The 16089-nt window shown below is 35.9% G+C and overlaps 1 protein-coding gene across 11 annotated transcripts in view; it reads right to left on the minus strand.

Annotated features, from left to right (window-relative positions):
• The window catches only part of CCDC141 (coiled-coil domain containing 141), a 207913-nt gene that overhangs the window by 20489 nt on the left and 171335 nt on the right, over positions 1-16089 (minus strand). For 8 of the 11 annotated variants that reach the window (XR_014829842.1, XR_014829841.1, XM_084999981.1 and 5 more), the window contains 5 exons: positions 11782-11922; positions 10856-11044; positions 9320-9503; positions 6270-6382; positions 2822-2938 (listed from right to left, as the gene is read on the minus strand). Coding sequence is in view for 9 of the 11 variants with exons in the window: in XM_084999981.1 (XP_084856107.1) it covers positions 2822-2938; positions 6270-6382; positions 9320-9503; positions 10856-11044; positions 11782-11922 (744 nt within the window). In the remaining 2 variants the exon portion in view is untranslated. The remainder of the gene's footprint in view (positions 1-2821; positions 2939-6269; positions 6383-9319; positions 9504-10855; positions 11045-11781; positions 11923-16089) is intronic. The other 3 variants (XM_084999980.1, XM_084999979.1, XM_084999985.1) reach the window with 1 other exon arrangement.

Consider the following 16089-nt stretch of genomic DNA (forward strand, 5'->3'; position numbering starts at 1 on the left):
TTGGCATGGGAATCTACAGTATCACATTTATATGTAATAGGTTCTTGGAATCCCTCTTTGGTCTTGTGAAAAAAAGTTACCTGGCTGACATTCAGGAGAGCTGGGCTACCTGCCCAGTTCTGATACTACTTTCTGTGATTTTTGGGGGCAAAATATTTAATCTCTTTTGGCCTCGGTTTCCTCAACTGTAAAATAAGATTTGATCAAATGATTGTTAAATCCCTTCTAGCAGTAGAATACTATAATTCTGGCACCACAAGCCTTAAATAGTTCTGTGATTTTAGGCAGGGCTCTTAATATTCCATGTCTCTGTTTAACCTTAGGGTTTTCAAATATTACTGTGGATTTAGCTTTGGTGCTCACCTTAGGGAATAAAACAGCATCACTGATGGCATTGCATTTACTTAATTGTCTAATTTCACCTGCTGTATTTTTTTGGGTCAGAAAATGAGAAACACTTTACTATCTCCTGGAGAAAAATCTTGTGATGAAAACATCCCTGTAATAGTTTGGTGGAATTGTTCTTTCTGACTCAAATAATTTTCTAGGGAAGAACAATACCATTTAGGGTATTAGAACTGACTGCAGTGACTCCTGGATAAGCTTTTAGTTGGTATTTCTTGCTATTTGCCGGCATGGTATTTCAGAAACTCATTACATTTGACTTATAATACAAATGATAGAGACAGTAAGAGGGTAAATGTGATTGATGTATTTAAAAGTGAAGATTACTGCCACCCTTTCATTTTGCCAATTGCACCAAAATGTATACATGAAATTAGATCAATGAGATATCTGGAAAGTTGTAATTAAGGATTTTCACTTTAATCCTAAATATCTGATGATCTATCAATATCTTTTAATTTATATTAAAATAAAAGTGATTTCTCAGTGAAATTAAATCTTGCTTTTTTATTTAAAGGAATCTATTCCTTTAATTTTTTTCTAAGAAAAATTAATAAAAGCAAGAGAAGCCATTTTTACTAAGTATAAAGGAGTGTGCTTGCTTTGGCAGCAACAACTTTTGTTCCTAATCTTAGTAAATGTGTGTAGTTGACAATGTAGAAAAATCTTCAGGGTTTTAAAAAATAAATAGGAGTTCCTGTCATGGCTCTGTGCAAATGAATCTGACTAGTATCCTTGAGGACGCAGGTTTGATCCCTGGCCTCGCTCAGTGGGTCGAGGATCCGGTGTTGCCATGAGCTGTGATATAGTTTGCAGACTCAGCTTAGATCTGGCATTGCTGTGGCTGTGGTATAGGGCAGTGGTTACAGCTCTGATTTGACCCCTAGCCTGAGAACCTCCATATGCCTCAGGTGCAGCCCTAAAAATACAACGATAATGATAATGATAATGATAATAATAACAATAAATAATGTGATGTTGGGTTTAGTACGTCTTGTAACTTAGTTAAGAAAATGTGATGCATTTAATGTTACTCCTTATTATTTCTACTTGTCGGTCTCGATCAAGGGTGATTTTTCCCCCCCAGGGCACATTTGATCATTTCTACAGACATTTTTTGTCACAACTGGATGAGGGCAGGTACTGTTGGCATCATGTCAACAGAGGTCAGAGTTGCTGCTAAATATCATATAATACATAGGACAGTTCCCACAACAAAGAATTCTTTGGGTCCAACAGTGCTGAGGTTTAGAAATCCTGGTTTAGACAATCAGAGTAACCAAAGAACATTTGATATAAGACTTGATATAACCTTGATATAAGATCAAGGTTTGGCAGCTTTCCTTTGCCTCAGAGAGGAATCAGTATTTAGATGCTACAAGGCCATTCCACAAAAAAAGTCAGTGTGCTTAATTAATGGTACTTGCTACCTGGTGGTTGTATAATTGCACTAGACCTTGACATAGATTTAACCCGCAGAAAAGGACCTCTAAAGAAGCTCTCAGAACTATATTTACTTTAAGGGAAGATAAGTCTTCCTCCATGAGATGACTGCAACAAGTGGGAAGATTTTTTTGAACTCTTAAGTCACAAAACATATACTTTATTTATTTGGGAGCAGTTGAGAATAATATTGACTCTGCTTGTTTCTTTAGTTCCTTAGGAGGGATACAACATGGGGAGCAACCCTTGGCAAAACATAAAGTCAAGGGCTAATTATAGTCCGGAAGCTATGAATAGATAGTGAGCAACTTTTACCGAAAATCCATAATGATGTGATTTAAATAATGTTTTCCAAATGCATTTGCATTTTGTGAGTATTTGCAGTTTTTGCTACATGCTTAATTTATTTGTAATGATCAGGCTTGAAAGTAATTTAAACATCTCTCTAAACACTTTAGTATTATATTTCAGTTGCATTCTATGTTTTAGTACATGTGCCCAGAAATACCATCTTAGAGGTAGAGTTCTCTGGAAACAAGATACAATCTAGTTTCATTTATTAAGATTTTCCAATGAGTACTGTAAAACAACAAAATCATAGCTTGGTGGTATGATAAAATTTGAAGTTGAGATTGAAAGGACAACGAGAAAGGCAGGTAAAGATGGGAGAAACAAAAATAGGAAACTGGGACAACACTATGGTGTTTGAATGGCTGTCCCAGTGCCGCTGTGAAATGCTATGGTTGCTGTATTCAATAGGAGGGACTCAGAGGGAAAGAGCACAGGTGAAAGAAATGGACTAAGTAAGGGACAGAAAAGAAGTAAGGGATGAGGACCCTCACATTTATATTGGAAGATTCAATTCAGAGAGATAAGAAGGCTTCGGTTCACCTTTTTTCTTTTCTGTAATGCACAAATGACTCTAACGTCAAACAAAAGTAATGAATATCTGAGTGTACATAGTTTTCTTTACCTTATTTCTTCCTTTATCAAATATTGTCTGCTTATTTCTCGCTGGTTCTTTTAATAGGTCAACACAATCATCGTGGAAGTCTTCCAAACTCAGATTCATCTTTAAAACATCTTCCTGCTGTACAAAGTGATGGTTAGTGAGAACTTGGACCAGGAAAGTTGAGGGAACACTGCCACGCAACAACCACATGGAAGAAAACATAGGCTACTTGCAATCTTTCAGTACATGTATCCCACAAGAGGCTGATTTGATTTATAAAACTGTCCTTTCAAGCTCAGTTCCCTTCCTATCTCACTCCTTTGATAAAATTTATTGCCAGTAAAAACTAGTTGTTCAAAGGCCCAGCAGGGGAAAAAAGTCATTGTTACAATAGGAAGCACCTACAGGAGCATTCTCTAGAGAGAAAAGCTATGGTGCCTGGCATTTGAAACCACTGGGAAGTTCTAGGGGAGAAGCCATGAGGCAGAAATGATGGAAGACTCTGTTGGAGAACAAAGAAGGAAATCCAGAGAATTTATATAAGCAAAATGTTTGGGAGACTCATGAAAAGAGGAAGGAAATATCACCAAGTGTGGCAAAAAAAAAAAAAAAAAATTGAGAACAAAGGGCACTTTGTGGGGAATGATATTTTGCTCCTGCAATTCATGGGGCTCTGTTTTTGTCATGGACGTAGACAGGATTTACAAACTGCTCTGGAGCCAGTATGAGAGCTGCAATGACATTGTGACGCTGACAGGAGCCACAGGCACACCAAGGGCAGGACACCAGTTTGGGATGAGGTCATATTGCAACAGAAGGTACTCTGAACTACCTGGGCAGGCACATTAGATGGGCCTTAAAGAAACAGGCACGATTTTCAAGGTGTACGTGTCACTTCAACTTGGAGGACTTGGGGAGATTCAACTTTTACCCTTAACTCTAAAACTTAAATTGGTTTGTGTTACTGAATAAACCACTCTGCTTTAATTGGTACCTAATTCCAAAGTGGCAGTTGTGGGCAGAGTACTAGATTCTGAATTACACCTAAATTCATATCCTAGATCTACCACTCCTGACTGTGGAGCCCCAAGCAAAGCATTTTTACCCTCTCTGAACTCCACTCTAAAACGAAGAAAACAACATCTGCCTTATCACCATCACAGAGTTATTTGGATATCACTGACGTAATATACACGAAAATCCTTTATAAATCTCAAATTGCTATATAAACAGAAAGGATTATTATTATGGTTTCAAACTTGACAGGGATTTCCAGGCATATTTTCAACAACCCCTATAAAAGAGAGTCATAGCATCAATCTTAAAAACATAAAATTTAGATATTTCTGCTCTCATACCAACATCTGCGCAGTGTTAGTCAGCATTCTTGCACAGGCTTTGGTTCAGGCTATAACTTGTAAGGGTAATGGTGATGCCTATTTCTTTTGCCAGAGAGGCTCTTCTTCATTTTTATTTTATTTTATTTATTATTTTTATTTTTAGGGCCACACCTCAGCATATGGAAGCTCCTAGGCTAGGGGTCCAGTCGGAGCTGCAGCTGGCATTCTACACCATGGCCACAACAACACCAGATTCAAGCTGTATCTGCGACCTACACCACAGCTCACAGCAACAATGGATTCTTAACCCACTGAGCAAAGGCATGGATCAAACCCTCATCCTCATGGATACTAGTTGGGTTTGCTGCTACTGAGCTGCAATAAGAACGCCTCTTCTTCATTTTTATATCTACCCAAATCACACTTTTGAGCTAGTGAATGATTCTTTTTTCCTGTATTAATCTTTTGAGCTTTAACTACACATGCCAAAACCCTTCCTGGAGAACCTGTTTTAGGCAAAGCATAGTGTTCAATGCTGTGTGGGGTGCTAAACTCAAGTATAGAAAAAGAGAGTCTAGGACATAATGGGACTTATGTGTGATGCTTATAGGTAGGAAGAAACACAGATGCTTTGAGAGGTCAGAGAGGGGGTGACACAGCTAAGGAAGGAGCTGTAGAGGAGGTAGCATTTGGGTTTGACTTTACATATAAAGGTGTTCACTGTAGTATTTTGTAAAATGGTAAAAAAAAAAGTTGAAAAATCTAGATTCTTAAGCCAAGGACAAATATCATTTGAGTCAGAGCCCAATGATTTAAAACCTTAGCAAACTATTTTGAATGGGAGAGGTACTCAGATCTATGATATGGAAATTCACATAGAAAAAATATCGTTAGAAGTAAATAGAATTCTGCCCTGAACTGCAAGAACACTGATATGTCTCAATAACAATGGCAATCACAACAAATAATCATGGCTGTCTTCACATCCTATCTTTACACTGTGAGTAGCTTCCTCTATATCCTCCATTCTATAGATCAGGAAACTGAGACTCAGGGCCATTAAGGAATTCATCCCAAATACAATTCCAATAATTTGGAGAGTTGGTATTCCTAGGTGGCTGTGTTTTACTCTAGAGCCTGAGCTCTTAATTTCCTTGCCATTCTTTCTGCCTAAATAACTGGTTTTTTCATCTTTCAGCCAGTTATAAAAATAGCACTAATGGAGTTCTGGTTGTGGTGCAGCAGAAAAGAATCCAACTAAGAACCATGAGGTTGTGGGTTTGATCCCTTGCCTCTCTCAGGGGGTTAAGGATCTGGTGTTGCTATGAGCTGTAGTGTTGGTCGCAGACATGCTTGGATCCTGTGTTGCTATGGCTCTGGCATAGGCTGGCAGCTGTAGCTCCGGTTAAACTCCTAGCCTGGGAACCTCTGAATGCCGTGGGTGCAGCCCTAAAAAGCAAGCAAACAAACAACAAACAAACAAAAAACAAAAACATCACTAATGAAATCAATTTTGGCATGACAGACAAAATAACACATATGTACACACACACACACACACACACACACACACACACACACACATTACATCTCTCTCTTTTAACTGGATTTTGCCTAGACCTAGTCATAAATGTATTTCCTCTCTATTTTTACCATCAGTTTTTTTTTATTCCATAAAAGAGGCTCAGGATCAGTTTAATATGTCTATGAAGCTAAAGAGTCAGTTAATAATATACCTGAAGATTAGTTTTCTCTTCTCTGAGGCCACAGTTTGGGGGAAAAATATGCATTACTTATGAATGAAAACATAAGGTTACTTAATATAGACTTTACTTTGATTTAAATGACACACGTTTATCCTTTAGGATACGATCCATGAAAATGTAAACGAGACACCTTAATTGTGTTTAGCCCTCATTCTCAGCAATATTTTTCTCAGCAGTGATGGAAAAGAAACAGAATTAATTATCAGAAACACTCAGATAATTATGTTAGAAAGCTGTGAAACAAATGTGCATGTTCTGTCCCTTGAGAATTTCCATTAGAACATCTTTGCACCAGAAGACACTTGCTCAACACATTTTTATTTATATCACTTAAAAATTCATATTCTGGTAAGAAGAAATTACCTTCAGCTTTTCTTCAAGCTCCGTGAGAGAGCTACATAATTCAGTAACAGATTCGAGAACCTCCTTGTGCTTAGCCACTATTTTCTCGGTATACTTCTGCCCTTCTTCAAAACCTGGGGAAGAAAAGGGATAAAACTATTGTTAAGGGTCAAATCTTTAGGAGAAAAAACATTCCCAGGCATTAACTTATCTCCCCCGTGTCCAGCATAAGGGCTGGTAGATAGCAAGTGCTTACTAAAAAATACTTGCTAAACAGACGAATCAAGGTGTTTTTGGAAAAACCAGGTATTCTAGAAAAATGGTTACATTTGTTATGCCAGGTCACACTTACGTAACCTAAATAGTTTTGCTATATTAGTATTCTTAAAGGTCCATTTTAATCAGTTTTTTCCTCTTCAGAGCATTCAACTGTTCTTCAAAGGCTAGAAAAGTATACATTCAAGGCCTTCCATAATATGGTTTCAAATGGCCCCTCTCAAAGAGATGTCACCCTAATTCTTTCACGTTTTTAATCTCTGACCAAACTGAACCAGTAACTCTTCCTTCAAAATCCTTAAAACCATTGAGTCTTCTTTACTGGGAATACTCTCCAATACTCCCTATTTCTACATGACAAATCCACCAACGCCTCAAGGTCTGCCACAAATGCCACCACCTTTGTGAAAATGTTCTTAATCTTTCCCAACTGGATTTTATCTCTCCATATTAGAACAATAATACAAATAGCTACCATGTCATGAGTGCTTATTATTGCCTGTGGCTAGGCATTTTACATGCATTTGCTAACATAATCCTCCTCTGATAGGTTCTATTGAATTTTCCAAATGAGGAATCCAGGGCTCAAAAGAGCCTCTTTGGGTAACCCAGACAATAACTGGAGAAGCGGGGAATTAAACCTGAAGTATTACCTGACAAAATTTAGGCTAAATTAGTATGGTACATTGTTGTGGGCTGAATTGTGTCCTACCCAAAATTACTATGTTGAAGCCGCAATCCCAGAATATGACCATATTTGGAGGTGAGGTCTTTAAAGGGTGATTAAGTTATAAAGAGGTGATTAAGTTATTAGATGGGCCCCAATCTAATACAACTGGTGTCCTTACAAGAAAAGGGAAAGACACCAAGAACTAGTGTGCTTGTCACAGAGGGAATTTCATGTGAAAAGGCAGAAAGAAGAGAGAAACCTCAGTAGAAACCAACTCTGTCATCTAGATTTTAGACTCCAAGACTCCAGAACTGTGAGAAAATAAATGTCTGTTGTTTAAGTCATGCACTCTGTGGTATTTTGCTATAGAAGCCCCAGAAAGCTAATACACATGTTTTATACCTTTCTCATTGAATTTACTGTACTGTGATTTTTAGGCATAGACTGTGGATTCTTGAGTGATGGAACTAGATTTTATGTCTTGATATCCATCATAGTGCCTAGCACATACTAGGTATTTAAAAAGGTTTTTTTTTTGAGATAAATTTATTTACATTAAAATTCTAGGTTCAATAATGCCTGTGGCCTGTATGAATTGATATAATATTCCCAAAGTATCCTACTTGATGAAATTTATAAAATGAATAGCATAGCTTCCATACTGAACAGATGAAAACTCATGCCACTCATTTATTCACTAGGTGATTCATTTATTCATTAACTATTTGTTAAGCACTTAGTATGTACCATTAAGCCTGAACTAACAGGCAAAATCTCTTCTTTCAAGAAATTTACACTCTGAGAAGGAAAGCCAAATAGACAAATAACTATACAGTATGTCAGCTGATGAGAAGGGCCAGGGATTTAAAGAAAGCAGAATATGGGATTGTGCATGTTAGGAAGGTAATGTAACTTTTTTGGGGTCTTTGTGAGTACTTCCATGTGCTGAAATTGAATAGGCATTGACATATTGGGGTAAAATATACTTCCCTTGCTATCCTCAAGGGGCTTATGGTCAGTTGAGAAGACAGATAAATGAAAAGGTAATTATGCTATAGGGTGAAAAATACAGTAATAGAGGAAAATATAAACCATTTTATGGGAGTGGAGAGCCTCCAAAACTTTTTAGTACACTTATACATATAGTAACTACAATAGGAATGAAACTTCACAGTTTCCATTAATTTTTCAATCAATATTTTATTGTTTTTATGTTTCTATCCTTTTCTTTTGGAAAATCATTAATAATTTACCCTCCATAATTTAATATTAGGTAGTGCAGTATATATTGTTCTATAAAATTTTTTTATGGCTATCTGTGGATAGTGCTTCATGTAAGAAAAGAAAATATCCATCTGGCTGGCAGCAGCTGTGGGCAGCCAAATGAAGCACTTTGTAGCACCTGTTGTACCTTCTTTTGGGCTAGATTTGCCCAGTCACTAGGAATTACTCTTGGCCTCATAGTTAACAATGTCAGGGAATTCGTGAATCTTATTCCTCTGCAACCTCAAGGGCTGTCACCTCCAGGGGTCTTTTAAATGGGGGCCTCATTCAGATAAGAAGACTTCTTAGACCAATAGTCACCACGGAGAAGAGGGAAGTATAACCCGTGAGACGATCATTGGAGTTTTCCCATTTATTCCTCAAGTGAGAGGAAGACAAGGGAAAATCAGGCAGCTCTATCCTCTATCCATGCACCATAATCTTCATGGAAATGACAGGGCTGTAGGTTTCAGTCTTAGCTTTCTACCTAAAGTATCATGGGAGTTTTGTATGTTTTTTGAGGAATCACTCCATTGGACAGCAGATTTTTTTTTTTTTGTCTTCATAAACTGAGTACTGTTCTGGTTTTATTGCCATAAAGATGAACAACAGGAAAGGGAGAGAAAAGAGAAGAGAGAAGGGTTTACAAACGGTGGTTAAAAATCCACAGACTTCATCTCCTACAGCCAGGAGTTCCTTCCTCTATTCCCCATTGTTCACTTTGCTCTTATCTTGAAACTTTTCCCTGAATAGGTTGGTGGAGTGAGGAACTTGAGGGCTTTCCATGCTGTTTTCTGCTGGATGAAGTTCACTAGAACATTGTTCAATGGTGACTCACTGTGTATCTTAAAAGACACCTCACCATATAAGCGCTGAGCGAGGTCATTGATCTCCTGAATCCTTTCTTCTTGCTGAGGCACTGAGGGTGTGATAAACTTTTTGAACTGCTGGTGGAGAATTTCCACAGCTTTCTTTGTCTTGCATTCTGTGGAATATTTTCCAACTCTTACAACTGTGGCACTTGCATCTTCATACCAAAAGTGACACTAAATTAAAGTGGGACAAAGCATGACACTAAGTTAAAGTGGGACAAAGAGACATCATCCTTCCAAAGGTCTCCATTTTGACCACTGAAGTATCAAATTTCAGTTTCCTCAAACTTTATTCTCACATGAGCGTGAATTCTCTAAGTCCTACGAAAGAAAATATCGCAACATGATCATATACTTTCTCACTTGGAAATTAGAGTCAGATGAGAAAGCAGACATATGGAAATTCATTTGGTGCCCTCTTGGATTTGCCTGAAGCATAATTCCAAAGAGGAATGTTGCAAACCTACAAGAACAGGCAGTATAAAAAGCATATGGCACTAAAAAGAATCTAAATATCAGCTAAAGGAAAGAAAAAAGCTCAAACACAAAAACCAACCTAATTAACTGAAATCATTAACAACAAATGGATAACATATTGCCCAAATAACACTCTAAGAAATAAATTCTCTTTTAGGAATAAGATTTAGTCTATATATTGAGGAAATATCATTTGAAGTGTAACATCTGACATTTTCTTGGTAGAAGATAGTCATATTTTCAAAGCACAGAGGAAAATTGAGACAGTTTTTCACTAAAAATAAATAATGGTGATGGAAGAAATATGTCTGACCAAGGCCAGGAGCTCTTATGCTGAGTGAGAAATGGAAACACATTGACTCAGCTAGGAGCTACTTTAAATAAGTGCCACAGAAGAACAGCAAACCTATCTATCAGATATTGAAGAATAATCATCTCAGTCTTCCTTAATGTGCTATTAAGTTTAAAAGCTCATTACATTAGTGAGAGAGATGTTTTGTATCTCAGAATAATGGACTCCAAAGAACGTTCAAGAACTTCAAGTGTAGTTTCTTCAGTATGAAGTGTACAAACAATAACTTTAACTGGCCAAATATCAAATAATTTTTGTATACTTTTCCATTGATCCTCTTGACAAAACAACACCAACACCAATGTCTATACCTGAAAAATCCAAGTATCATCTTTCTTTCTAAACATTCTCAAACTCTGTGTAGTAAATAAGTCATTTTGAGTATTTTATCAGATATCCAGCAGTGAACATATCACGATGGCTAAAAATCTTAAGTTGATGGGGTTATGGAGAAATAAGAACTTTTCCTTTGTTGCTGGTAAGAAGAGCAAATTAGTGAAATCTTTCTAAAGAGCAACTGAACAATACAATCAAAACCTTGTAAGCTGCATCCCCTTTGGTCCAGCAATTCTGCTTTAAAAAATTATCCTAAGGAAATAATCATGAAAAGGATCAGCTATTATTGTCATTAAATTCATGTATCATTTAAAAAAAACAACATTGCAACACATATGACATTCCAACAAGAAGAGGATACCTCCTCTATCAACTCCTGGAGATGCTCTGTCAGGTCCAAATTCTTCCTGTAGTCTGTCACAACTCTGTCAAACTCTTCCACATATTTCTGCAAATCCTTAATGGCTTCCAAAAGGACATTCACTTTATTATTTGGATAATTGAAGAAAAAAGTTTTATTCTCAACTTTTGCCATTTTCCTTTTCAAAGCCTAAGCAGAAAAATAAATTTAGTGACATTCAATTCTTATTTTACCAGCCTAGCTGGTGATTAAATATTGAGGGAAACACTTGGGAATATTTTTGTAGTGTCTTCTATTTAATGTTAAAATCATAATTATAAAAATACATTTTGAAAAGAATATTTTCTTCCAGATAGTTTACTGATTCAGCATTCAGTGAACATACAGGAAATTTACCATATACTGGGATCTATTCCATATTTTGAGAATGACGTTATGATTTTAAAAAAGATAATGATCGTAAATCAAATATTGTATTACCTTCAATAAATTCACTGCCTCCTGAGAAAGGCAATCAAATAATCCAGCCAGTATATGTGATAATCAAGGAAGGTATACAGGGCTGTAGGAGCAGTGGAGGAAGCTCCTGACAAAGGTGGGCACAAAGAAAGAAAGAGGGGTGTACAAGAGGTGTGTGTGTGTATGTGTGTGTGCATGTGCACACGTGTGTTTATGGCGGGAAGATTGGAAGCAGTAAGGCTGAGTAGAGTAGGTTTGGCAGAAATCATTCTGGAGCGGCTTCAAGAAAAAAATCTATTATGTATTTTACATGAAGTAAAATACAATTGTTACAAAAATTAAAAACTATCATTTGGCTCCTAATGCTATAACAAAAGCCCAAGGGTTAGGCATCTAGAATTGAAATGCAAAATAATTTTGCAATAATTGTAGTAGCATGCGCACACACACACACACTTTCTCATTACCTGTAATTTCTCAGCATACATATCAATTTGTTGAATTTGGTATTTGAGAGCTTTCAGATTTCGAGCTTTTTCATTTTTCTTAGTGTAATTAAACTTCAAATTATTGAATTTCTTTTTGATATCTCTAAATGACTCTTTGAGCTGCAGTTCAATAAAAAGAAAGAGGTGATTTCCTTAAAAAGAGATACTAATATTCACTTGCAATAAATCAAAATGTCTCTATTTCAAAATATTCACGATGTTCAAAATGTATTCAGAGGGATTTTCAATAGAAATCAAGTGTGCTAAATGAATACATAATGTAGATTTAAACATATCTCCAAAATATAGGGGATTATAAACTGTTCTTGCTACTTTTTGGTTTGTAATTTATAATTGGGATTACAGTTATAGAATATCCTTTGGCCTTTGATCAAGAAATTTTTTTTCCAGATATAAGTGATATCATATAGTACTTGTCTTTCTTCTTCTGACTGACTTCACTCATTATGAGCAAAGTGTAGATCTTGCTGTGTAGCACTGGGAACTATGTTTAGTCACTTATGATGGAGCATGATAATGTGAGAAAATAGAATGTATACATGTATGTGTAACTGGGTCACCATGCTGCACAGTAGAAAAAAAATTGTATTGGGGAAATAATTAAAAAAAAGAAAATAAAATTTTTTTAAAAAGAAAGTTTTTTTAACATATCATAGATTTTGACAACTCTAATTTTCTTATTTGTATTAATTTGACATCATTTTCCAACCCACTCTGTTCTCTGTGTGCTAATATTGTCCTAGATCCTTCCATATTCCAGTGCTCTTACAGCCATCATGAATAAACTTATTAAGGCTCCAGGGAGCCGTTCATGTGGCAGAGGTCAGTGGAGTGTTGACATTTAGACCAACAAGGACATTGGTGGGGTTGAAAAGGAGACCCAATAAGAGAGCCAGTAGGAATAGGACTTTATTTGCCTAAATCCAGTTAAAAATTATTTTTCATTGGCAGTTTCCAGAGGAGATCTACTTTTTAGATATGAGCCAAAAGAATTTGAGAAAGAATGGATATGTGTATATGTATGGCTGGGTCACTTTGTTGTACAGCAGAAATTATCACAACCTTGTAAATTAACTACAAGAAAACTTTTTTAAAAAGTCATTAACATCAGAGGACCTTTAAAAATGGCACGTAAAGTGACAGTTGTTTCCCCTGCTGGCAATGCTAACTTATGTGTAAACAGAGTATATGGCTTTACACCAAAAACAGGGCATAGAGTATGACTGTCTTAAAAACAAACAGTTCAGCTTTCTCAGTGAACCAAAATTCTAAGCCGTCTAGTTCCATTAACCATACCACTTTCTGTGCCCTTCTCCATATTCAAGAAGGATAAACAAATTGATAGGCAACTCACTCTTTATGTTATCAGCAAAGAGGAGTACAAAGAAAACATAAACATTCTCAGATTGTATAGAAGCATTTAACAGCCAAGAATGAACAATGTCATGGTTGATAAATTTGAGCTATGACAAGGAGAGTCAGAAAAACATTAAAATTCCTTTCAATGACAGCAAATAAATTATTTGGGAGGGAATAAAGGCTATTCACATGCTGGATTTTAGACTAATAATGCAGACAAATATATCTGCCCTAGAAAATGCTTGCTTTTTCAAAATGCTTATTTCAAAATCTACATATTGTTAAAACAAAACCTTGACCTTATCTTTAACGCTTCCCAAAGACAACGATCTATGAAGCCCCAGCCTAATTGCATACATGGAAATTAAACTGATGTAATTTTTGCACCTGCCACAACAATACTTAATCAGTGTTGTTTATTTTATATGGTAAATGAAACTGTTGAACATGAGTTTTAAATTACAAGCAAAGAGACCACATAAAACATTTAAATTGACAAATCAATTTAGCAATATTCTAAAGTAGAAACTTCAAAGTTTGGAAATGATTTCTCTATTAGGACTCAGGAAAATATTTAAAAGTATTATTCGGTTGGTATATTTATGAAATAAACAGTATTTTTGACAGATTATGTTTTAATATACATGTATTTGATATTAGTGGGAAAGGAAAAATGAGGTCAATTTTATAGGATTAAGATATAAAGGGACTATATCCTTAGTTAATCACGTAAATGTTTGGCAGGAACTTCTTTTTTCCTGAAGTCATAATCTGACTATAGGTGTAATAACTACTACATCTGAGGAAACCAGAGATTCTTGCATTAAAAACATGTCCTCAACATAGAGTTATTGTTTAATGAGCACAGAGTCCCTCTTTGGGGCGATGAAAAAGTTCTGGAAATGAATAGTGGTGGTGGTTGTACAAAAATGCAAATGTATCACTTAATCATTCCCTTAAAATGGTTAAGATGGTAAACTTTATGTTATGTGCATTTTAGTATAGTTAAAAATACAATTTTTATTTTTAATACAAATAAAAATAAAATAATAAAATGAAAGAAAAAAAATATGTCCTGTCACTAACATGTATCCACTGTGAAATAAAACTTTGTATTCTTTTTTCCCTTATTGGACCCTGATTTATAAACTTCAGTTTAAAGAATAGAAGATTTGCATTTCTCTAATAATGAGTGATGTTGAACATCTTTTCATGTGTTTTTTTGGCCATATGTATGTCTTCTTTGGAGAACTGTCTGTTTAGATCTTCTGCCCATTTTTGGATGGGGTTGTTTTTTTTGGTATGGAGCTGCAGAAGATGTTTATAAATTTTGGAGATTAATCCCTTGTCAGTTGATTCATTTACAAAGATTTTCTCCCATTCTGTGGGTTGTCTTTTCATTTTGTTTAGGGTTTCCTTTGCTGTGCAGAAACTTTTAAGTTTGATTAGGTCCCATTTGTTTATTTTTGTTTTTATTGTCAATACTCTAAGAGGTGGATCTGAGAAGATGTGGCTGTTGTTTATGTCAGAGAGTGTTTGGCCTATGTTTTCCTCTAAGAGTTTTACAGTGTCTGGCCGACTGAACTTCTTTGCAGAACAGATGCTGACTCACAGACATTGAAAAGCTTTTGTTCTCCAGAGGAGACAGTTTGGGGGGTGGGGGGATGTGCTTGGGTGGTGGGATGGAAATCCTGTGAAATTGGATTGTGATGATCATTATACAACTACAGATTTGATAAATTCATTGAGTAATAATTAAATTTAAATTAAATTAAATTAAAAAAAATAAAGAATGGAAGAGGGGCTCTGTCATAAACCTGATAATCACTGGGTTACATCTACCTGTTTAAACAGGAAAGATCAACATCTATTTGAAAACTATGTGATGAATGACAGAAGGCTAAGCTTTAACACTTTAATTCTAAGCCATGACACTTTACGTCTACTTTGGATTAAGAAATTTAAGACTGATAAATGAGTGCAATTTTATTTCTGTTTGCTTCAGAATGTATGCACCTCCACTGAAGATGATTTATAAGGCCAAAGAATGTTCATGCCGTTATGGGTATGTGAAATGGGATCAGTTTCTTTCTGACACACGAGCTCTTTTGACAAAGTTGCTGGCACTTTTCTCTTTTGGTCCCACTGGAAACTCACTTTAAAATCCTGTACCTTTCCCAGCTCAAATTCAGAATTATTGCAAATACAAGGTGGAAGGCAGAATGCATGAACTATCTTCAGCAATCAGATTTTCAGAAAAATCTAGCCTTGCTTAATTTTCTTACCTACACATTCCAATATGAAAACTTAACTTCCCATCTAATCCCCACATAACTTGTGATCATATTTTTAAAGGAACTGAGCACTGTGATTGCTCGGCTATGGTATCGTTGTTCACGCAGCTGTTTCTAACTTTAGTTAGCTTGTCAACAATGGGGAATGGTGGAGATGGCTAGGGCAACTGCTCAACTGGAGCTCAGAAGCAGGAAAAAACACCCAAAGCCGTGGGCAAGAGAAAGTGTACTGTATTCAAAATCTTTAAATGGTGTTATAATTCATATTAAGAAAATTTCTGAAAATCTTCAGAAAATCAAGAGAAAGGTATTTTCTCAAAAGAATAGTGTGATTTTCCTATCTTTCCACTTGTTCAGCTCCTCCTTATTTGCTGTGGAATAAGCAGACTAATTTAATAGAGCTATAATTAGAAAAAAGTCATTAAGACCTTAAAACTGTAGTTCTTCTGAAACTTCTGAACCTATAGCAGAATAAGCATCTTTCTCAAATTTCCTAGGGAGAACTAAGCCTCTCTTGGTTCAGGAATAAACAAAACTTCTTAGAGAAGAAGCAAAAGGGAATAAGATGGTTGACAATGAGACAGGCTTGCTATTTTTATTCTTGACGAAGCTG

This window comes from Sus scrofa, chromosome 15, assembly GCF_054392235.1.
Source record: "Sus scrofa isolate SSC_HxYL_T2T_F1_AM1 chromosome 15, Sscrofa_HxYL_maternal_Yorkshire_Landrace_v2.0, whole genome shotgun sequence".
Classification (NCBI taxonomy): domain Eukaryota; kingdom Metazoa; phylum Chordata; class Mammalia; order Artiodactyla; family Suidae; genus Sus; species Sus scrofa.